Consider the following 24,831-nt stretch of genomic DNA (forward strand, 5'->3'; position numbering starts at 1 on the left):
TATTTTTTTTTTTTTTATGAGATGTAGTTTCTCTCTTGTTACAGGCTGGAGTGCAATGGCGTGATCTCAGCTCACTGCAACCTCCGCCTCCTGGGTTCAGGCAATTCTCCTGCCTCATCCTCCTGATTAGCTGGGACTACAGGCACGCGCCACCATGCCCAGCTAATTTTTTGTATTTTTAGTAGAGACGGGGTTTCACCATGGTGACCAGGATGGTCTCGATCTCTTGACCTCGTGATCCACCCGCCTCGGCCTCCCAAAGTGCTGGGATTACAGGTGTGAGCCACCGCGCCCAGCCAATTTTTGTATTTTTAAGTAGAGACAGAGTTTCACCATGTTGGTCAGGCTACTCTTAACTGTCTTTCACCCTCACTCTTGTAGTTATACTAAAATAGTGCAGAACACCACTACATGAAAGCTTAGGCAGTCCCTAAGCTCAGGAACCTGGACGAGGAGCCTTGAGAAATCAACTCTCAGAAGTCAGACCCTGAACACTCCAATAGAGAAATGATTTTTTATACTTGTCTTTACAGCAAACTCAAGCCTGAATCTGGTGCTTCTTAATCATGGATAATTTTTTTTAAATTTTTGGAGATGGAGTTTCACTCTGTCGCCCTCACCCAGGCTGGAGTGCAGTGGTGTAATCTTGGCTCACTGCAACTTCCGCCTCCCAGGTTCAAGCGATTCTCCTGCCTCAGCCTCCCGAGCAGCTGAGACTACAGGTGCATGACACCACACCTGGCTAATTTTTTTGTATTTTAGTAGAGATGGGGTTTCACCCTGTTGCCCAGGCTGGTCTCAAACTCCTGAGCTCAGGCAATCTGCCCTGCCTTGGTTCCCCAAAGTGCTAGGATTACAGGCATGAACCACTGCACCTGGCCACAGATGAGTAATTTTTACAAAGACACATGAGCTCCGTGAAGAAATGTGATATTCCAAGGGAACAGGAAGCATTACCCTGAAAACTCAAATGAAGAACATACCTCTGAAAGAATATTAGGGTAAACCAGATGACACTGCCATCTTTGTAGGTCAAAATAATTAAATAGGAACAGTTTAAAATGGTTCAACCTAATACATTCTATAGGAAGCCAATACAATTTTAGGAAGTGCAAGCTCCATCTCAAAAATTAATAAAACCAACAATAATCTTCAAACATTTTCTTAGAGGCCAGGTGTGATAACTCAAGCCTCCCAGCACTTTGGGAGGCCAAGGTAGGAGGACCACATGAGGCCAGGAGTTCAAGTTCAAGACCAGCCTGGTCAATATAATGAGACCCTGTCTCTACAAAAAAGAAAGAGAGAGAGAGAGGAAAAATAACATGTTTAAAGAAGTATTTAAAAAATTATCTTAGGAAAAGAGAAGAAAGGTCAAAACCAGGGAAGTTGAGACGTGAAATGCAGATGGCTAATATTAAGTCTGTTAATTATAAAAATGAGTAAAAGAAAACTAAAACAAATGGTTCAGAGAAATATTCAAAATTAAGGCAACTTTTCTTAGCAATAAAAAGACCTGAGTAAAGTGATAAAAAGACCCGAATGGCCACTTCAGGTCAGTGGTTGCCTGGGGACAAGGTTCAGGGAAGGAGAGTGACTGCAATATATACCTAAAATGAGTAAACGTTACTGTCTGTAAATAAATAAAACCATTTTCTTTATAAACGCCATGATTTCTAGCTAAGTTAATAAGAGGAGAAGCACTCTGAGACCAGCAGCGTGCCTAGAACAACCTGCGCTGAAAAAGAAACATCTCCTCTGAGCAGCTCACTAATAGCCTCGTTCCCACAGGCACTAGGCAAAAAGCTCCCCAGAGTAAATGACTGGCAAAACTGTTTCTTAGAAATAAAAAAGCCAGTAAGGAACAACCTAAATATTCAAGTTAATTGTTATACAGCTGTTACCTGAAATGTACACAGGCACTGAAAGTGATGCTGACGGTTTTTAATGACAGGAGAACATGTTTATGACAAGTAAGTGAAAGTGCACTGACCACAACTACGAACCTTAGGCATGGGAGAAGAAAAATGCTCTAAGAGGTCAATAGTGGTTACCTGTGGGTGGTACAATTACGGGATTCTTATTCTCCACACTTTTCTAAGCTTTTATAATGAATATCGGCTACTTTCCTAACTGAAGAAACAAATGGTTAAGTGTCTTCTACTTGGGAATCTCCCGGCCTTTCTATTCACTAATCACCTTGTCCCACTTGTCAGGCAGGCGTTGATATCCCTTCTCTGGAGTATTTGCATTTAACCAAGAAACACATGAAATTGTTTTTAAATCTTAAAAATTCGACTGATATTTTCTATGTTAGATTTTTAGGTAGGGCCAGTTGTTGGCAGGAAAACAGCTGGTGTATCTTGCATTCTTGAGGTTAACTCATGCAACAGACAGTCGCTCCCCTAAAAACCTAGCCCAGATTTGCCCAAAGATATCAAATATATTATTTGCTTCCTTCCAACTTTAAGAATAGCAAAATAAGTAGAAAGCCATGTAACATTACAAATTTCCATAAATCAGTTTTAAAATTCCTAGCCCCAGAACATACTCATGTACACACACCTACCCCTACTGTCCAGGTCTCAGTCTCCTAGTCCGCATGAATCTGACCTTTGACCTTTCCTCTGTGTACATCTAGGATGTACCTGGCCCATTCCTCCATTACCATGCTAGAAAACGGTGTGATGGAGTCCACTCTTCAGTTCCACAAGACACACTGCCAGGTAGGATAACACTTCTGGGTAAAAATGATTTCAAACAAGCGACCAAATACATTTTTGCCTTTTTAAAAACACTGAACAAAAAGCCTCCTATTTTTACTAAATTATTATCTCTATTCACAAATCAATCATTTCTTAATCCTTCCTTCTTTATAGAATAAATCCTTCCCTCTTTACAGAATAAGAGAATATATTTTAAAACATTTTTTACATTTTTCTTCACAGAAGCAGATAGATTGCTGAAGCAGAGCATTTGAAATATAGCTTTGCATATCTTATAGGCATAGAAACAAATGGATTTTCAGAGACCTGAGACCTGGAGCAAAGAGGAAATAAATGCAAAATACGTAATTGTTCCACGTGGAGGAAATGGTCCTATCTCTCTCCTGATCTGAATGCCGCTTACGATGCCACACAATATAGAACAGCACCATTATTCCTGTTACAGCTCTGTCATCTCAGGATCCTGAAGCACTTTTCCTCTCCTCGATTAAAATGACAACAGTACATAATCAAATTCTTTTCAACAAATGGGGCGGGGACAACTGGATATCCACATTTAAAATAATGGATTGGACCCCTATCCCATATCATAAATAAAAATTAACTTTGGCCAGGCGAGGTGGCTCACGTCTGTAACCCCAGGACTCTGGGAGGTGGAGGCGGGCAGATCATCGGAGGTTGGGAATTTGAGACTAGCCTCACCAACATGGAGAAACCCCATCTCTATTAAAAAAAAAAAAAAAAATTTTGAAAAAAATAATTAACTCAAAATGGATCCAAGACCTTAATGTAAGAGCTAAAACACTAAAAACTCTTAGAAGCAGCACAGGCATAAATCTTCATGACCCTGGAGTAGGCAATAAGCTATTAGATATGATACCAAAAGCACAAACAACAAACGGATAAGCTGGACTTCATCAAAACTGTGCTTCAAAGAATGCTGTCATAAAAATAAAAGTGATCCGAGGAATGGGAAAACGTTTGGAACAGTATGAAAACATTTCATATTTGATATCTAAAATATGTAAATAACTTCTGCAACTCAATAATAAAAACTAATAATTAAAAGGATCTGAAATAGGCAATTCTCCAAAGAAGATACCCAAATGGCCATTATGAACCATCAGAGAATTGTAAATCAAAAGCACAATGAGGTACTACTTCACTCCCACTGGGATGTCTACAGGAAAAAAGAGTTGATGAAAAGTGGAGAAGGTGGAACACTCACACGGGCTGCTGGCAGGAAAGTCAAATGGTATAACCACTTTGAAAACCAGTCTGGAAGTTCCTCAAAATGTTAAACATAAAGTAATTACATGTACTCACAACTCCACTACTAGATGTGCATCCAAGATAACTGGAAACATATGTCCACAAAAAATGTGCATACGAATGTTCATACAGTATTATTAATAATAGCCAAAAAGCAGAAACAACCCAAATGCCTATCAAATGATAAAAAAATAGAACGTAGTATATCCATATACGGAATATTATTCAGCATTAAAAAGTGCTGATGCATGCTAGAACACAGCACAGATAAACTTTTGAAAGAAGCCAGTCACAAAGGGCCACAGGGGTTGTGTGATTCCATTGGTATCAAATGTCCAGAACAGGCAAATCCACAAAGTCCAAAAGTAGACTGGTGGTTGCCTAGGGCTGCAGGGTTGGTTACCAACGGGGAATGACTGTTAACAGGTACAGTGTTTACTTCTGAGGTGATGCAATGTTCTAGAATGAGTGCTCATAGCTGCGCAACTCTAAATATATTCAAACCAGTGAACTGTACTCTGCTCAGGCTGGAGTGCAATGGCGCAATCTCGGCTCACTGCAACCTCCACCTCCTGGGTTCTAGCGATTCTCCCTGCCTTAGCCTCCAGAGTAGCTGGAATTACAGGCACCCACCACCATGCCCAGCTAATTTTTGTATTTTTAGTAGAGACGGGGTTTTACCATGTTTGTTGGTCAGGCTGGTCTCGAATTCCTGACCTGATCTGCCAAAGTGCTGAGATTACAGGCATGAGCCACTGCGCCCAGCCTATTTTTATTTTTTATAACTTTTTTTAGTTTAGTTTTACATTGCAGGAGAACTGCATACTTTAAATGGGTAAACTGTATGACATTTGAATTGTATCTTAATAAAGCTATTTTTTTAAAGGGAAGAGCAATCAAATAATATAATTTAACATTAAAATCACTAATCCAGAGAAATTCTCTACAAAAACTCTCAACACTGTCTTAGGTAATAAAGTTTCTGAACCATCTCAATATTCTGTGGAATGATACACTTCTGGTTTACTTGCTGATTTTGTTCACTGTTTTGCAATCTGGACACCTGACCATCAATCATGTGCTAAACGGCAGTTTTCACTCAGTGAAAACCATATACGATGGGGACACCAATATGATAGGGGTGGAATGGAGCTGTGGAAAGACTAGAAGTCAGTAGACCTGGTTTTACATAGGGCCCCACCATTTCCTGGCTGTGTGCTCTTAAGTTTGTCATTGTACCTTTCTCAGGTTTAGGTTCTTCACTGGCAAAGGGGAGATTAAAATCGCTGCCCTATTTACCTCACAGAGTTGTGAAGACAAAATGAGAGCATGGAGGGACTGTGAATGTGCTTCTCTCCCGTATGACTGCAGGAAGTACTTCAGTTTTAACAGAAAATCACTGGGCTTGAATTTCAGAATTTAAGGTAATTGGTTTGCCCTCCAACTTTTTACTCAAGGTTATGTTTCTCCTGCCTTACTAATTAATATACAATTCAAACTCTCCCTTCATTCCTCTCCTTTTCAAAAAATTCTAGAATCTAAAGCTTTTCCCCCAAAATAGAGAATAATCCCCGGGATCTCGGACAGTCCTTTTCTTTAAGCCAGTGTTTCCCAAACTTTCTTGAGGGAAAGTGGTCAGTAAGATACGGTTTTTTTAAAGGTTTCAGTGCCAAATTAGTTTGGAAAACATTAAACAGAAGACTGTCCTAGCTTCTGTTATGACACTGTGTGTGGTGAACGTGGGAGAGGAATATAACGTTCTGTGTCTTCCGACATGTATGGCTCCCTCTGCTTAGGTGGCGTTCCTCAGAACGGTCCGAAACGGTTACTTCGGAAAAGCATGGGATACATATACACTCATAGACATATTCTGGCTCTTTGAGCTTCACAGAATGAAAAGCAAGATACTAAACGAATTTTTCAATGCTGGTTATTGCCTTCTGGTAGCCAATTAGGTATATAAAGATTAGTGATTACTCAGTCAGATCATTGGGCCTCCACTGAAGGTACTGTAGCCACAAACTAATGGGACAGTAGTAGTCACACCCTAAAATCCCTTCAGCTGCAAGGAGTAACCACTGTTTAAAGCTACTGATTAGAAGACGTCTGGAAGAGGCCAAAGAAGAGCATATTTACCTTCCAACTTTTTATAAAAGACTGTGCTGGCCACACGGAACATACATGCAGGCTGAACGTGACCCCTGGGTCACAAATTTGGATCCACTGTTTATAAAGTATTTCACTAACTTAACATACCAGCAAAAAGGACCATTCATTTATCTAGCTATGCCCTACCTTCTATGTGCCAATCACTGTCACTTTTATGCAGCTTTATATTTTAGAATCTAAGTCCCTGTTTTACCATTAGACTGGCAGAGACGACATATAAACAGATCCAGTGTAGTAATACTCTGAAGGAATTATAAATAATGATGAGATTACTGAACAAAGGGAAATAGAAGCAGGGGATTAGAGGAAATAGGGGACATTCTATACGAAACGGACCAATATTGTTATAAGCATATAGAAACTAAAGAAAGTGAAATAGAACTTGGTTTGACAAGACTGCAGATTCCTGGGATGGCGAGGCATTCGGAAACTCGTTTATTCAGTACCAAGAGCTGCACTCAATTCTGGGAAGAGCTGAAATAAGAAAATCACACTTTTATCAAGGAGGCCGTGTATGGGTAAAGACAAACAGGAATCTGAAGGATGGTAACAGTGGATAAATGCTGTGACACGTATTTACATGAGATGCTGCAGGAGTATACATGTGACTTGGTATAAGGCCTTGCAGGCCATGGCAAATATTTTGAACTTGATCCTAAATTATGAGAAGCCCTGAAGTTTTTCTGAAGAGGTCAAATTTACATCTTAGAAAGACACTGACAGCAGTGTGGAGAGCAGGGGAGATACAAAGGGAGCAAAAGGACTTTTGCCAACAATCCATTTTCTGTAACGTGAACTGAGCAGACTAGGACTAGATTATAATAAACATCGACAAACCAAAATATTTCAAAATACTGTATTCTACCTATGCAGAACCTAGAAAATAAATAGATCTCAGACACTGACTCTGCCTTCAATGAGTGACACAGCCAGGCAAAGAATTAAATTGTCACCTGCAACTTATCTGACCCTCCCTGCCTCCACACATCCACCCCACACCTCACACCCCTCTGTTCTCTGTTGAATTTCTGTGTTATCAGGGCTGGGGTATTCTGGATGTATAAAAGGATGAGTGGGAAAACAAGAGGGTAACTGCTACCAGAATAAGATATTTATAAATGGCTTAATACTGCAGACTACTCTTTCACCACCTACAAGGGAAAAAGCAGATATTCAACCTGTTTCGTTGAAAAGACTCCGTTGGGGTAAGAACCTGAGAATGCACATGTTAATTAAGTTTTCAAAGGCAAATCAACAAAGCTTTTCAATGAGTCATCAAGGTCATACCTTCTTCCAAGGACATACAATCTGGTTGGGAAGTTTCCATCTCTGGTCTGTAAGAAAATCTTTCTTGCTATTTAGGTTAAGAAATAACCCCAGTGCTCCAATCTAATACACAAGGCTACTATGGAGCACACTAAACTCAAAGTTTTAAAAACCTTACAACTTCAGTGTATCTGTGAAAGGTCTGGGGTTTGCTAAACAGAATATCATGTCATCCAGGAAAAAGTATAAAGAAGGCTAACTTTTTCCTCCCTTCGCTGTTTTGACAACTTGAGGTCTACAAAGATAAAATAGTATTTCAATGCTAGTACGATCACAATTAGCTTTAAAGAGATTTTACATCAAGACATCCTATTAGTGAAGGCAATTTATTTCCAATTAATTTTTTTCTATCAAAAAAGAAAAATGAACATTTGTCTTGTTTTAAAGCACAATAATGTAATATTAAATATGTACCCATTATATATGTGCTTTAAGGTAACAGTGAATTGCCTATTCCATTCTCACTATAAATGCTGAAATCAAAAGACTGTTTTCAGAGGACTACATGTAAGTCTTTGCCATGCTAATCACTGGTTCTAAGAAAATGAAGCCTATGTTAAACAGCTGGTGAATCACAGGTAGCAAAATAGCATTCCAAAAGAAGAATGTAGCCCACATAGAGGTCTTCATTGGCCTGTGTTTCTTTTCTTTTCTTTTGAGACAGATTCTCACTCTGTCGCCCAGGCTGGAGTGCAGTGACTTGAGACAGATTCTCACTCTGTCGCCCAGGCTGGAGTGCAGTGACATGATCTCTGCTCACTGCAGCCTTCCCAGGTTCAGGCAATTCTCGTAACTCTCCTGTCTCAGCCTCCCAAGTAGCTGGGATTACAGGCAGGTGCCACTATGCCCAGCTAATTTTTGTATTTTTAGTAGAGACAGGGTTTCACTGAGTGCTGGCCAGGCTGACCTCAAACTCCTAGCCTCAAGCAATCCCCAACCTCGGCCTCCAGAAGTGCTGAGATTATAGGCATGAGCTACCATGGCCGGCCTCAGCCTGTGTTTAACTGAATTGGGTATCAATGTTTACAAACTGGAAGACTTTGTATAAAAATCAGGTTTCTGCCTTCCCTTGAAAACCTCAAAGATGCTGGTTCCAAACTGTGACTCAAACAAAATAACTGCTCTCTGGTTTCCAGTTTGCTACTGTACGCAGCCAGCTTCCTGTAATCGTGTAAGATTTCTGCACAGATCCTACAGGCATCTGAGCTTGTGAACCCATATAACACGACTATATAGTTTGCTAACCAGGAAGATGAAGATCAGAATTCATTTCCTAACATCATGAAGTTGGTCCATGTAGGTACTTCTTTTAAAATCTGAACTCTGGCTGGATGTGGTAGCTCACACCTATAATCCCAGCATTTGGGAGGCTGAGGCAGGCGGAACATCTGAGGCCAGGAGTTCCAGACCAGCCTGGCAAATATGGTGAAACCCTATCTCTACTCAAAGTACAAAAATTAGCACGGCGTGGTGGCTTGTGCCTGTAATCCCAGGTACCTGGGAGGCAGAGGAAGGAGAATCAGTTGAACCTTGGAGGCAGAGATTGCAGTGAGCTGAGATTGCATCACTGCACTCTAGCCTGGGTGACAGAGCAAGACTCTGTCGCAACAATCAACCAATCAATAAAATATGAACTCTATAAATGCAAATGCACTGCCACACCATAGAGTGTTTTGTGCTATGTTGCTTTGGTGTGGGAAAAAAGGGGCTGTCAGAATCACAGCTCTTTCCTTTTCTCTATTTTGGCGGAACGACTGACAAATAAGAATGAAACCTCTATTTTAAATACCTCTGAGGTTTCCAAAAACTCTACTAAGTTACTCTTGACAGCACAAAACAATTAACTTCCACTAAATTAAAGTAGCAAAAAAAAAAATTTAGAGCCAGGTATGGTGGCTCACGCCTGTAATTCCAGCATTTTGGGAGTCTGAGGCAGGCAGACTGCATGAGCAGTCTGAAACCAGCCTGGGCAACATGGTAAAAATCCCTTCTCTACAAAAAATACAACAATTAGCCGAGCACGGTGCACATGCCTGTAGTTTCAGCTACTTGGGTGGCTGAGGTAAGAGGACTGTTGCGCCCAGGAGGTAAAGGCTACAGTGAGCATCACTGCAGCCAGCACCACTGTACTCCAGCCTGGGTGACAAAGTGAGAACCTGTCTTAAAAAAGGAAAACAAATTAAGATACTATAACAATACAAGGATAATAGTTTTTCCACTCGAATAGATGTATAATATGAAATGATACCCTAACTCTTAAATTACATGGATGTGATGAAAACGCCCTTTCTGGGAGACATTAAACACCTTTTTAAAGATGAACTTTTATGCAGCATTCTGTTTCCACTCTTACTGCAACTATACTGTTTCAGTCATGAATATGTCTGTAAAATAAGTCAAGATATATCACTCTTAACGTTTTATTATTAGAAAGACAGTATGGACCAGGCGCGGTGGCTCACGCCTATAATCCCAGCACTTTGGAAGGCCGAGGTGGGCAGATCACTTGAGGTCAGGAGTTCAAGACCAGCCCGGCCAACATGGTGAAACCTCGTCTCTACTAAAAATACAAAAATTAGTTGAGTGTGTTGGCGAGCACTCATAATACTAGCTACTCAGGAAGCTGAGGCAGGAAAATCAGTTGAACCTGTGGGGCAGAGGCTGCAGTGGGCAGAGATCACCACTCCAGCCTGGGAAACAGAATGAGACTCCATCTCGAAAAAAAAAAAAAAAAAAAAGGTATATTTGTAGCTAGAAAATTATGACTTTGTTCTGGTCAGAACCTCTGATTGCTCTGAGACATACAGTGCTCTGGCTTTTCCTTATTGCTGTTCTTCTCATAAGGTGTCTTGTCTATGCTTTCCCCTCAAGATGCTACAGGTCAGGCCGGGCGCAGTGGCTCATTCCCGTAATCCTAGCACTTTGGGAGGCCAAAGCCAGAGGATCACTTGAGCTCAGAAGGTCAGCCAAGGTGCATAGCTAAGATGCCCCCCAATCTTATCCATCCAAAAAGTTTAAAAAATTAGCCTAGTGTGCTGGTACACACCTGTAAGTCCCAGCTATTAGGGCTAGGGGCTAAAGTGGGAGGATCGCTTGCATCCAGGAGTTCAAGGCTGCAGTGAGCTATGATCACACCCCTGCTCTCCAGCCTGGGCAACAGAGCAAGACCCTGTCTCAAAAAAAGATGCTACGGGTCTTTTGGTCATGGGGCTAATTTTACAGGTGAGTAAGTGTTAACATGTAATCTTCTGAAAGTAAGCTGTTCATGAAAACAGCTGCTTTTTGTTGGCCAAGCTTTAGTATTAACTTTCTGTTTTTCACCTTGGGGGAGAATAGAGAGGTTGCCAGAATCACTTGTTTATGATTTTTTTTCCTCAGGCTGGAGTGCAGTGGTGCAATTTCAGCTCACTGCAACCTCCACCTCTCAGGTTCAAACAATTCTCCTGCCTCAGCCTCCCATGTAGCTGGTACTACAGGCACACGCCACAACATCTGGCTAATTTTTGTATCTTCAGTGGAGTTGGGGTTTCACCATGTTGGCCAGGATAGTCTTGAACTTGTGACCTCAAGTGATCTGCCCGCCTCGGACTCCCAAAGTGCTGGAATTACAGGCATGAGCCACTGTACTCAGCCTCCTTGTTTATTCTTAAAATACCTATTTTATTTGAAGATAGACAATTTACAATTTATATTTTTCTTTATTAGAATAAAGATACAATATGAAGTATGACGCAAAACTCACATGAACTTAAGATAAAATACAGATTTAATCTGAACTAACACCACTAAGAATCTACTTCTGGCCCACTGGTAAGGACGCATCTGACCCCAAACAGCAGGCTCTAACTCCAGATCCCTTCTTCAGCACCTATGAAGCACTGTACTCTTTTCTGCAAAGGTCCAAAGCCTCAGAAAACAGACATCTTGAGTTTCTGTCAGGTTTAAACATACCTAAGAATCAGGAAGCTGAGGCTACCAAGGCTGCCAGCATGCAGCAAGGCAGGGCTCAGCAGGCTCCACCTAGAGTTACGTTCCAGTCCTGCAGCCTGCTGTATGCCTTCTATCACCTCAGTGGTCTGAGTGCCTCCCTCGGGACCTACTACCTAGACCAAAAACCTGAGGCCTGGAACTCCTTGACAATGATGGGGAGAATAGCGCATGACCACTGCCTCGGTTCCACTATGGCAGACTTATCTGAGCGTGAAAGTCTAGCATCATTCTGACAATCTGTGTACTTAAGAGGACCACAGTCATCCTCCAAAACAATACAGATGGCCTGCTTTACCAAGATCCAGACTGTGAAATGCAAGAGACTGTCAGCTGGGGGTCAGCAAGGCCTCAAAGGTGGAAGCTAGAGACCATGGGCGACTTGGCTATCCTGGCCTCTTTGGGCAGCATGTTTCTGAATCCTAGAGACCAGCCTGGAAGCTGCTGCTTTATCTGAGGAGGAGATGGATGTATCATATCATGTCATTATTCACTCAGTAGCTGAAGAAGAATTTAAGTATATTTTCCCAGAGGTCTTATACCATGTACTTCTTTTAAGTGATTAAACAGTAGACTTGGCATTTCTTGCGAATATTCTCCCAAATGGTGGCATTTGCAGTACAGTCAGCTAAGGTTGCTGGTGCTACTCAGAAGTCTCAAGCAATTCAACCGTAGGATTAATCTCCTAAAGCTGGAATTGGGTCAAAATTAAAATTGCAAAGCCACAGCCACAAGCCAGTTCTCAATCTGTGGGGCTGCTGAGGCTCCCAAATTGCCTTCCAGAGAAATCAGAGAGCATTCTTTTTAATCTAATGGTTGGAAGTCTCTTTCCCAGCAGGCAGGGCTAGGGTAGGTCTCCAAATTAAGGAATGCTGGTAAATAAATCTCAGCTATCTCTCTCAGCATTAGGGGGAAAAAGCAAATAGGATTTTTGCAATTGTAAAATTTATATTTGTGAAAGACGTGCAATTTCCACTCACACAAAAATCACAAGTAAGAATGACTGCCAAAAAGAAATAAAAATAACAGCCAATCTCTTTATTAGTGCTTTTTTAGGTGCCAAGCACAATGGTAACTGCAGTATATGCACTAAGCATTCTCTATTTAATTATCAAAATAATCTCCTAAAGTGGGTATTTTTTTCACTCCATTTCATACATGTGGAAGTAGCAGAGCCTACAAGTAGATTATGTAATCACTCTGTCCATGCTGCCTTCTCCCATCCAAAAATGCCACTTTATATCAGTAACTTATCAATTTGAATCACAATTTTTAGCACAATCTCAGCACATTTTTAAAAAAGCTAATGCCCATTAAAAATACAAAAGCAGTAGAAAAGAGACCCTAAAAAAGGAAAGTAAATACCATAATTAAAATTATTTTAATGTTTACATAATGGCTTTACATAATTAAGTTTTACATAATGGCTTCAAAAGACTGGCCAAATTCCATGTTATCTACAATAAACAGCAAAATATCTGCTGGCCACAAGACCAAATAACTATTATCAGCAAAAATGCTAAAATAGGGCATGCAAGAAGAATCATGCAGTTTTACCTATCCTACAAACAGATTTTCAGTCACCCACAAAGCCAAGTTGAAGCTAATATATTATAAAAACCCGAACAAAGTTAATTTGACCAAATGTAGTTGGCCTTAATGATCTCAAAACTGTGCCCTGCAGATAAACATAAGCCAGTTTCTTCTCAAATGCTTAAATGAGATTCTCGTTTAAATGTATTGTAGCCTGTAAAACACAACACTGCTAAGGGTTTAAAGTGAGCAATTTAAAAGTATTATTCATATCATTCACATCATAATTTACTCAACTTAAAGATAATTTCAAAAATCCCATTATTTTCCTCTTTAAATGAGTGCTTAAATATTTATTTGATGGTGATTAACAATTTTAGTGAAGCATTAACAAGTTGATGGACAAGAATCAAGCTTTGGTTCCCAAACTACTTACAGAGCCTAAGTAAGCCAGGAATTTAACACAATAGGAAGAACCAAGGATTGCATGCCCCATCTAAGACATTAAAAAATCAATTAGAAGCAGGGCGCAGTGGCTCACGCCTGTAATCCCAGCACTTTGGGAGGCTGAGGTGGGCGGATCACCTGAGGTCAGGTGTTCAAGACCAGCCTGACGGATACGATGAAACCCCATCTTTAAAAAAAAAATCAATTAGAAACCAGGCATGGTGGCTCACTCCTGTAATCCCAACACTTTGGGAGGCTGGGCAGATCACTGGAGGCCAGAAGCTCAAGACCAGCCTGGCCAAAACTGTGAAACCTTATCTCTACTAAAAATACAAAAATTAGAGGGCCATGGTGGTGGGCGCCTGTAGTCCCAGCTACTCGGGAGGCTGAGGCAGGAGAATCGCCTGAACTGGGAGGCAGAGGTTGTAGTGAGCTAAGATCACACCACTACACTCCAACCTGGGCACAGAGCAAGAATCTGTCTCAGAAAAAAACAAAAAAGAAATCAATTAGAAAGCAAAAACATAGTGTAGGCTACCCAACACTTGTCTGTAGGTGGCTAAATTGGCCACGAGTTCGTAAATCCCACATGAAAGCTTAGAACCAGAATCTGAAGCTGTTTTCCTAATATAGTTGCTTCCTGTCACGAAGAGTCTATATAACAGATTACGAATTAGAGAGTCCAAAGTAGTTTATATACAGGTGGTATCACTCACCTGCAGATTTCTTGTCACATATTTACATGTCCTGAGTGGGAATTAATCATAACATAGAAATAACTTGAATATTTTCAAACGTATTTTTTTTTTTTTGCTTATAAGCTCATAGATAATTGTTTTAGCACATAACAATGAACTACCACAACTGAAATGGCATTTTACCTGCTTCAGAAATCGGTCAGATGCGTGGCTGTGCTTAGTTAACACACTTGGCAGAGCAGGATTAGCATACTCAAACTGAGGATTGTAGGTATAGTCAGATTTGAAGAATCTCAGTTTTTCTTTCTCTAAGTTGGTGGGTTTTATAGCAGTCAATATACAAAATTTCTTCCCAGAAAAGTCATCTCCCTTTTCAAAGCTTCTAGACAGCTGAGGCTGTGACTTTGGCTTTTGAAGAGTGGAGAAATGGCACCGCTTGACCTTGCTTTTGGGTTTAGGTGGCAGTACTATGGCGTTCCCTGAAACAGAGATATCATGTGTAAACTTTACAGGACTTGACACTGAACTAGTGACAAAAACAGCAGGCCGCCTCTCCAGGCAGTACCAAGCGCCACTGCTCGTCGCAGGCACCAGGGCCTTCGTCCTGTGAGGGTCTTTACTACGACGAGTGTTAGCGGACTTGCTGGGTTTTCTACATCTTTTGGAGTAGGTGGAGGAAGACTGGTTTTGTGAATGATGCTTTTTCTCCTCCTTGCTCTGTAGTAGGACATTGTAACTACTGGTTCCAGTTGTGAAAATGTCTTTTAGCACTCCCGAGGATAAATGTGAAAGGCTTCTTTTGCTGTCAATGATCAATGAATCTTCTGCATTTAGAATAGACTTCTTAGCAAGTTCTTGCTCAGGCCAGTGAAGCTTTTCTGTATTAATAAACAAAAATCAAAACAAAAGAAATAACGAAGAAACCAGATGAAGCAAATTGTTTATTATAGGACAAGTATTCTGAGGATTCTTCAAACTTTGTAATTTTGCAATAATCTCTAGAGAAAAACATTTTAAATATTAAAAGGATATATTACTAAACTTTGGTCATGCTAGACACTGTCATTTCTCTTCTCTATAAGTGCGTATAAGTTAAATTATCTATAAAAATCCTCAGCTTCAAATCATTTAAATGATAAAAGTCTAATATGTGAGATAATATACATAAATAACCTGAATACTCAACTCTACTAAAGAATGTAGATTTCGGCTGGGTGCAGTGGCTCATGCCTATAATCCCAGCATTTTGGGAGGTTGAGGCAGGCAGATCACTTGAGTGGGAGCTGGAGACCAGCCTGGCCAACATGGTGAAACCCTGTCCCTATCAAAAAATACAAAAATTAGCCAGGTGTAGTGGCGCACGCCTGTAATCCCATATACTCGGGAGGCTGAGGATGAGAATTGCTTGAACCCAGGAGGTAGAGGTTGTGGTGAGCCAAGATCACGCCATTGCACTCTAGCCTGGGCAACAGAGTAAGACTCAGTCTCAAAAAAAAAAAAAAAAAGTGGATTTCATAGAAAGGATATATTTTAAAACAGTATTTTTAATAATAAGGTAAAATCCAAGGCACTTTCAAAGATAATACAATCTTGAAATTTGGAAATATATATAAAGGTACCTATCAGTAAAAGAACAAAGCCTTACTCGAAAACCACTGTTAAGTTTAAACAGATAATATATGCATCTTCAAGCATGTTTTAGTAATGTCACTTAGTATGAACAATTTCTTCATAATCATAAGCTGCATGTTAAGGTTAAAGAAAAACAAGGTTTTTTTCTTGGCAAGTTAGAAACAAATTTTAATAACTATTACGAAGGTATCAGTGTGTCAAATGGCAAGTTAAGGAGAGGGCAGCTCTGTATTTAGACCTCACAAGTGCTTTAAACATGTAAGAATCACTGTATACACTGTTGCACATTTACTGCTTTAAAACTGTGTTGGTTTGCATTCCTTCATTCAACAAATACGTAGAATACTACTAATTCAGCACACGGCTCTGATAAACAACTGTATAAACACATTGCTACCTATAACCAGCTACTTTTTTTTTTTTTTGAGACAGAGTCTTGTTTTGTCACCCAGGCTGGAGTGCAGTGGCGTAATCTCAGCTCACTGCAACCTCTGCCTCCCAGGTTCAACTGGTTCCCCTGCCTTAGCCTCCCGAGTAGCGGGGACTACAGGCACATGCCACCACGCATGGCTAATTTTTTGTATTTTTAGTAGAGAGGGGGGTTCATATGTTAGCCAGGATGGTCTCAATCTCCTGACCTCGTGATCCGCCCACCCTGGCCTCCCAAAGTGCTGAGATTATAGGCGTGGGCCACGCTTCTAATCTGGCTTTGAAGACAACGCATTCCTATGAGGATTTCAGTAATAATACAGTAGAATATAATTAAATGTGAAAAACAAAAGACACAGACAATAACCTACAGTTCAGATGAGGAAGGAAGCAATGTGAAGAGAAACAGATGAGGAGATTTCAAGTAGATCCTTAAGGGCTTTCAGACTCAATTCTAAACTGATGAAGAGTTTGTCTTAAATACAGCTCATCTGAACAAGACTCCAGCTCAAGTCCTGTCAATAAGTGTTCACTGAATAAACAAATGAATAAATAAATGACCCTAAACATGCAAATCATTCTGAACAAATATGTACTCGTAGTTCTGGGACAATTCAATGAGACTACTGCAGACATGAAAATATAACAGGAGAGACCCGAAACCAGTGCTTCTCAACAGAAGGCAACTTTACCCTCCAGGGGACGTTTGGCAACGTCTAGAGACATTCTGGTTGTCATAACCGGGGAGGGGCTACTGGCGTCTAACGGGTAAAGGCCAGGGATGCCGCTAAACATGATTCACTGCCTAGGACAATCTCCTAAATGTCAACAGTATCAAGGGAGAGAAACTGACCTAAATGTTGGTTTTTAAAACACAGGAGTCATAGAGTCTAGGGTAAAGAAACTGTACTAAAGTAGACAATAATCCAAATATATAAGGTATTTAAAAGCCTTTTTACTTATATTTTCTAGGCCAGCATGTGAAATCTGAATTCTGGTGTCTAAAAGATAACATAAAGGTATCTCTAAAGCTTGCAGGGGCTACCTGTCTACGACATGTATAAGTTTAGAGGTAGGAGCTACATCACATAGGGTCATGTTGAAGACAGGTTGTACAAAGAAGCCGCTCGATAAATGTTAAAGACTCAACAAGACAATTAATGGGACAAATAAACAAAATGTTCATTGTAGGCTGGTAGCTCCCAGTTTCTCAGGAGTTTCAGACTTAGGTGTTGCCAACTAATAGTCAAAACTGGGCAGGTCAGGCAAACAGGCTAAGGAATACCAGGACACAGGCTGTAGCCCAAACGCCCAGGAACAATGTCGGTTTCCCTAAAATGACACCACAAGCTTAGGAGATAAGAGGTGATAATGAAAAGAAAACCACAATAGACACAAAAAGGGAGGGTAAAAGAACTCAAATAAGCATAAGCCTAGGAAGCAGGGTAAGGACTAGGTGTAGCCAGAAAGGTAAAGGGAGGAAATCAGGTTGTTTTCCTGATTTCAGGAACGGAGTTACATCAAATTAAAATCAATGAATAAGACTACTCTCAAGAATTTCGGTTTTGATGATTCAGTACATACATATATATTATACTGATTTCTTAAAAGTGAATATTCAATATAAAAATGCTTTGTTTTCCAAGACCTAGTAGCTTTATGACCAAAGACTGAGCTTGCTGAGTTCTTCCATTTTGTCATAAAGTATCAGCGACGTTCAAATTCATAATTTTGTGCCATCTGAAACAGCCTATACATTTTCTGATACTAAAAAAAAGGTCCTCAACCGCCTGTCAAAATACTCAAGGAGGAGTGAGGTATGGCAGCAGGGTGACAGTATAAGCTTAACAGAACCTCTCTCCCCAGGAATTACAGCATTTCAGTTCACTTGCTAATTATCTCCTGAGAAGCTTAGCATCAGTCCTTCTGAAGCCCCATCTGCTGCTGAGTAAAGTTTGGGAGTGTTAATGGCGTATTTATCTTACAAATGCCAATCCTGCCAAATGCTGGATAGCCCATGAAGTTCATAAAAGTGGAGCACATGGCCCTTCACACAACTCATGCGAGGTGGAAATAAATTAATTTCTCAGAGTCACACTAATTGTATTTCAGTTGCCTTAAAAAGTATCATAGAACCTAAGAGATTGTTTTTGTAATTTTAAATACTATTTCTTATTTTGTGAAAAAACGACTTTTGAACATGCGTAAGAACAATAAGAGGCCGATAACATTTCCAGTTGGCTACACAATTTATTAAAGAACATCCTATTTTCTGAATCCTTTTTTCCTGAAAAATTAAAACATTTTTTAAGCATAAGCAGACTTATTTGGAGGAAGTGTAACTTGCGTTTTCCTAGAAAAGTAATAAGGTAATTAAAGAGCATACTTTCTCACATTAGGTAGTCATCATACGATGTGACACTTAGCTATACGCAATCTGTTTCACTATAATGTTGGAGAGAATGAAAATCATGTGTTGATAGAAGAAAAGCGTTCACTGCAACCTGACTACCCATACTAAGGAAAAAGGGTAAATAATATTGCTACATTAAAATTGACAGTCTCTTCACAAGTTAAGTGAATATACTGAAATTAGCAACACAATGAAAGCTTAATATGTATCTAGAACAGGAGAAAAGGATACCAAGATTCCTGACATCCATTCCCAGCTCTTTCAATGACCTCTCTGTAATACTAGCCTAATCATTAAACCCATCGGTAGCACCTGTTCCTCATCTAAAAGAATGGGGCGGGGCAGGGCGGAGACGCTGCTCTCTAAACGTAGTGTATCACAACTGTGAGTAGGTGAGGTTTCATAGTAATCAGGAGGCCTCTAGCTAAAAAGGAAGATCACCAGAAACAAAGCCTGGTGGCAAATACTATTCAACCAGTTTTGACCGACAAAATGGAAATTTCATATGGTTCACTAATACTTACGAAACCTGATAATCTGGGATAATTTCATACCACAAAACAATTGATGACTTGATTGCAAACAAAAGAAAGGGCAAAACAAAACAAAATAATCCCCAAACAAGATAAACACTTTAATTTTATCAAGACTCACATCACTTAAAACTCAAAAGAAGCCAGGCACAGTGGCACATGCCCATAGTCCCAGCTATTCAGGAAGATGAGGCTGGAAGACCACGTGAACCCAGGAGTTTGAGCCTAGACAACATAGCAAAACCCCAACTCTAAACAAATGAATGAACAAACAAACAAAAAAACCTCAAATAATATCTATCAACAGTAGACAGGATGAATGAATTGTACAACGGAAGACTATACTGCAATGGAAACTGAGGTTGTAAGCAACGATATGAATGGATCTCAGACAGTGTTCAGCAAATGGCGACAGATTAAAATATTAGATAGTGAATAATTCCATCTATCTGTAGTCCAAAAACAGCAAAACTAATTTATGGTATTAGACGTCAGAATAGCAATCACGGTTTGGGAGGAGATATCAGGAAACCTACTAGGTGCTAGAAATATTCTCTATCTGTTCTGGGCAATGGTTATGTATGTACAAATTCATTGGGCTGCACATTTAAGACTTGTATACTTTAAGTTACACTTTAATTTTTTAATGGTGTATAAAAATCAGTATCCTTAAAAACATATTTATTGCTCAATTTGTCTGCAGTATAACATAATCTGATAACTATATCTCTAAATTCAATAGCAACTAATGTAGTTTACCGACGTAAGAAAATGAGATGAAAGGCACTGCTAATGTCATTCAGGAACTCAGAAACAACTGTACTTCAGGATTCTTAAAAATGTCACAGTCCAAGCTCAGAGCAATTCAGTGTGGCTCTATTAGTAACTTACAGAGGGACACGGTTGTTTTGGGGTCAGAAGTAAGGGAGTATGAGTGAGTGTGTGTGTGTGTTGTTTTTACAGTTACAAATATACAGAGTAGTCTAGATACCCTTGATGGCAATGGTTGCGGTAAGAATGAGCATTATACATCATCTAAAATGACACAATGTTCCAGAAACAAATTTCCCATGGTTTTCCCTCAGGATGAACAAAACTGGTGACCATGCTCTACGCGGTCACTCTCGGCCAGATCCTTCTGCCTCTGCAGCCTCACCTCACAGCGTTCCTCAGTTTCTCCAGCCCAGCTTTCTCTCACTTTGTCCGCACCTCATCCTCATGCTCTCTCCGAACATACTTCCTCGCATGCTGCTCCCTGCGTCTGCTGGCCCCCTCTGTCCCTCTCTGTTAGATTAATACTCATCCTTCAGTTCAAACAGCACTTGGTCAGGAAGCCTTTCTTCACCTTTTCATTTTAGACCCTCACAACACCTTGTATCTTGTCTTCGAAGTACTTATCACGGTTGCAGGTTTATATTTGTTGTACGACGGACTTCCTCAACAATGAAATTATAAGCTTTTTTAGAGCATACATCTGTGTTTTTGCTCATTCACTGTCCTGCTTATGGAAGGATGGCCAGAGAGGTAGACAAGGGAAGATAATATTTGAGGGGAAAGAAAAGGTAAAAGACTCAGTTGCCTGAAGGTTGAGGAAAAAATTATCCCAGGAAGGCAAAAGAAAAATGAAACAGTTAGTGAGGCTGAAGACAAGTTTGAATGGTAGGTGCCTGCTGCTGTAGGCAAACAGGACTATGTGCCTAGGTATATTCATCCTGTAGGTCCTAACGCTGGCCTTAAGACTATCGTTTCCAGTATTTTTTTTTTTTAATACGGAGTTTCGCTCTTGTTACCCAGGCTGGAGTGCAATGGCGCGATCTCGGCTCACCGCAACCTCCGCCTCCTGGGTTCAGGCAATTCTCCTGCCTCAGCCTCCTGAGTAGCTGGGACTACAGGCACGCGCCACCACGCCCAGCTAATTTTTTGTATTTTTAGTAGAGACGGGGTTTCACCATGTTGACCAGGACGGTCTCGATCTCTTGACCTCGTGATCCACCCGCCTCGGCCTCCCAAAGTGCGGGGATTACAGGCTTGAGCCACTGCACCTGGCCCATTTCCAGTATTTTTAAACGTTCATCTTTGATATAAAGGCACCTCATTTCTGAAATGACTCATTAATCACTTCTTACATCACATACAAAATAAAGCCAATAAGAAGTCATAAATGAACATAATCTTATACGGTTTCTCATAGCATTTTGTTAATGAATGAACTAGATGTCTGCTATTTTTAAATCAACAAATTTATATTCAAGTAAAATATGATTTTCCCAGGTAAAAATTATTTTTTACATACTTGCCTGTGATTAAAAACTTAAAAACCAACACTTGAGCAAACCACTGGATAATGTGACACTGGTATTACAGGAAATCTTGTTGTATTTCGTGGCTGAAATCAGTGCCTGGTCACTGTAATAGGGAGCAGATTTTCCTGCTCATTGAGAACATGGACTTTAGGATGGAGTCGTCTGGTATAAATCTTGGCTCTGTTTATTAATAGCTATAACCTTGACCAAGTTATATAACTTCTTGTGCTATCGTTTCCTTATCTGTAGAATGGGATGATAAGAATAATACATACTTCATAGTATTGTGTAAGGATTTTAAAAGTTAATATATGTGCAGTGCTGAGAACAGCGCGGGACTATACATAAGCAGAGTTAATATATGTGCAGTGCTGAGAACAGCACTGGACTATACATAAGCAGAGTTAATACATGTGCAGTGCTGAGAACAGCACTGGACTATACATAAGCAGAGTTAATACATGTGCAGTGCTGAGAACAGCACTGGACTATACATAAGCAGAGTTAATATATGTGCAGTGCTGAGAACAGCACTGGACTATACATAAGCAGAGTTAATACATGTGCAGTGCTGAGAACAGCACTGGACTATACATAAGCAGAGTTAATACATGTGCAGTGCTGAGAACAGCACTGGACTATACATAAGCAGAGTTAATACATGTGCAGTGCTGAGAACAGCACTGGACTATACATAGACTGAGTTAATACATGTGCAGTGCTGAGAACAGCACTGGACTATACATAGACTGAGTTAATACATGTGCAGTGCTGAGAACAGCACTGGACTATACATAGACTGAGTTAATACATGTGCAGTGCTGAGAACAGCACTGGACTATACATAAACTGAGTTAATACATGTGCAGTGCTGAGAACAGCACTGGACTATACATAAGCAGCCTTTGTTAACTGTTATTACTAGTATCACATTAAATGTTATATTCAGCTCCTGGAGAAACACCACCATGGAAAAATGTAAATGGGGAAATATTTGGAATCATTAAATTTGGATTCCAAGGCAAATTTCATGTTAATAAGGTAATTGCTCTACATTTTAGAATCAAGATTGTAGTGGCTTTAGTATAATAAACACTCTTTTTTTTTTTTTAAATCCTGGAAACTAAAGTAGAATTTTTTTTTTTTTTTTTTTTTTTTGTGGCAGAGTCTCAGTCAGTGGCAATCCTGGCTCACTGCAACCTCTGTCACCTGGACTCAAGTGATGCTCCTACCTCAGCCTCCCAAGTAGTAGCTGGGACTACACGCACGGGCCACTATGCCAGTTTAAGTTTTCTAAACAATTTTTGTAGATATCGGGTTTTGCTGTGTTGCCCAGGCTAGTCTCGAACTCCTGAGCTCAGATAATCCACCCGCCTCTGCCTCCCAAAGTGCTGGGATTACAAGCATGAGCCACGGCACCCAGCCTGAGAACTTTCTTCTTTAAAAGGCCATGAGAAGTCAAAAACGCCTTTTCTGATTTGATTCTGTTGGTAAACAGCACAGATGCTGTACACACCCCTTATTTCATTGTACTCCTCCAATCAGCAGTTCCACCAGGGTGTGGTATTTAGATTATATTAAATCGTTAATAAGTCAAAAGTCGGTAAGATACTATATAGGAAGTGATTTTAGAAACAAGTAATTGCTTCATTCCTGAAATATAAAATAATGAGTCTGTTCTACATTTGTGACGACTTTAGAGCTGAAAAAAATTGAACATATTTCCATCAGGACTCTTACCACAGACAATCAGGTTCTGCTAACCAGAAAGAGGAACGTGCGCATCTCAGATATCAATGAAGGGAGGGAATAACCAGGGCAGAGGAAGGCATGTTTTCAGCTTAACTCTCTTCACGAAGTTTCTAGCTGTCCAAATTGTGTTTTTCTGACATTGTAGTGAAATGCTGGGCACAGGGCTCCAGAATTATTTCAATTAGTTAAGTACTATACAAAAGAAAGGGAGAAAGTAGTCTGAAAAATAACCCAGTTATTTTTAAAGGAATTGTAAATTAGAGGCTTGAATGGCCTCAAATGGCTATTTGAACTTTATTGTACTATAGAAATTCACTGCCAAATTATCTACCTCAGGGTTTGCAACACACAGGGTTGGATTGATAAATGCACCCGCCACTATATTATGGGAAGGGAAAAGAGACAAGAGGAGTGGGTCTCGGACGTTCTAAAGTATCTCTTCTCAAACTTCTAACTCAACATGCTGACATATCAAGAGATCACCATACATGACTAATTGATCAGAGTGTCTACTTTCTAATACTAGTACTATTTGTGTCTCTACAAGGATTGTTACGGTTGGGGGAAATAATTTTAATCAATGTGATTTCTCAATCAAATAATGTGCACTGTGACAGATATTTTTCAAAGCTGTGGTTCCTATGGAGGAGAAGGAGATGTTACCCACCCCCCAAATTGTGATTTTTTAGTTGTCACAATTAAGGGATTGGGGCAGAAAACAGTATCCCACAAGGAAGAATTATCTTGTTCAAAGTTAATAGTGCTAGGCTGGGTGCAGTGGCTCACTCCTGTAAGCCCAGCACTTTGGGAGGACGAGGTGGGAGGATCACCTGACGTCAGGAGTTCGAGACAAGCCTAGCCAACATGGAAAAACCCCATCTCTACTAAAAATACAAAAATTAGCCAGGCGTGGTGGCACACACCTGTAATCACAGCTACATCAGGAGGCTGAGGCAGGAGAATCGCTTGAACCCGTAAGGTGGAGATTGCAGTGAGCCAAGATCACACCATTGCACTCCACCCGGGGCAACAGAGCAAGACTCAGTCTCAACAACAACAACAAAAAAGTTAAGAGTGCTGAGGATGAGAAACCTGGCTCCACATTTAGAAGGTGTGGTACTTTTAAGTAACTTTTGACATTTTAATTGTGTTTTAAGATGGAAGGATGAAAGTAGCATCTACATCAAATCATATTTTTTAAAAATCTAATGCCAATTAAAGTTACCTTTCGATCTTACACCCTGTAACTATCTATGCTTCCTGTCAACGTAAATAATGAGATACATCGCGGCAATGTCATGATTGCACAAATCAACTCCGTGTGCTGTTACAACACCGAACATGAAATAAAACAGTAGAAAACTAAGACCATGAATATTTTCACTGGAAAGAGGTTTAGTTTTTCAATTAGAACGCTCACAGAAGAATAGTCCTTTAGGTACAGCATTGCTTTAAAGTTTAAAATTCTGGCTTTCTTTTGGCACTAGTTTGAGGAGTAGGAATTTCCCTTTACTCCGTTGTTCTTCCTCATGACTCTGAACTGCCAAAACCCTGCCTTGCAGAAATGTTTGCGTACAGAATCAAATCCCGGGAAAATGGCCTAGGAAATGGCTC

At 40.2% G+C, this 24,831-nt stretch overlaps 1 protein-coding gene across 8 annotated transcripts in view; it reads right to left on the minus strand.

The window, feature by feature from the left end:
• The window catches only part of MATCAP2 (microtubule associated tyrosine carboxypeptidase 2), a 61,841-nt gene that overhangs the window by 18,130 nt on the left and 18,880 nt on the right, over positions 1-24,831 (minus strand). For 2 of the 8 annotated variants that reach the window (XM_078342210.1, XM_078342211.1), the window contains 2 exons: positions 14,721-15,033; positions 14,339-14,634 (listed from right to left, as the gene is read on the minus strand). The exons of 3 other annotated variants lie outside the window; for them this stretch is intronic. In XM_078342210.1, the coding sequence (XP_078198336.1) occupies positions 14,339-14,634; positions 14,721-14,886 (462 nt within the window). In that variant the 5' untranslated portion in view covers positions 14,887-15,033. Of the gene's footprint in view, positions 1-14,338; positions 15,034-24,831 lie in introns of all 8 variants that reach the window. 3 more of the 8 variants (XM_002751333.6, XM_009002043.5, XM_035253174.3) reach the window with 2 other exon arrangements.

Source organism: Callithrix jacchus, chromosome 11, assembly GCF_049354715.1.
Source record: "Callithrix jacchus isolate 240 chromosome 11, calJac240_pri, whole genome shotgun sequence".
Lineage (NCBI taxonomy): Eukaryota > Metazoa > Chordata > Mammalia > Primates > Cebidae > Callithrix > Callithrix jacchus.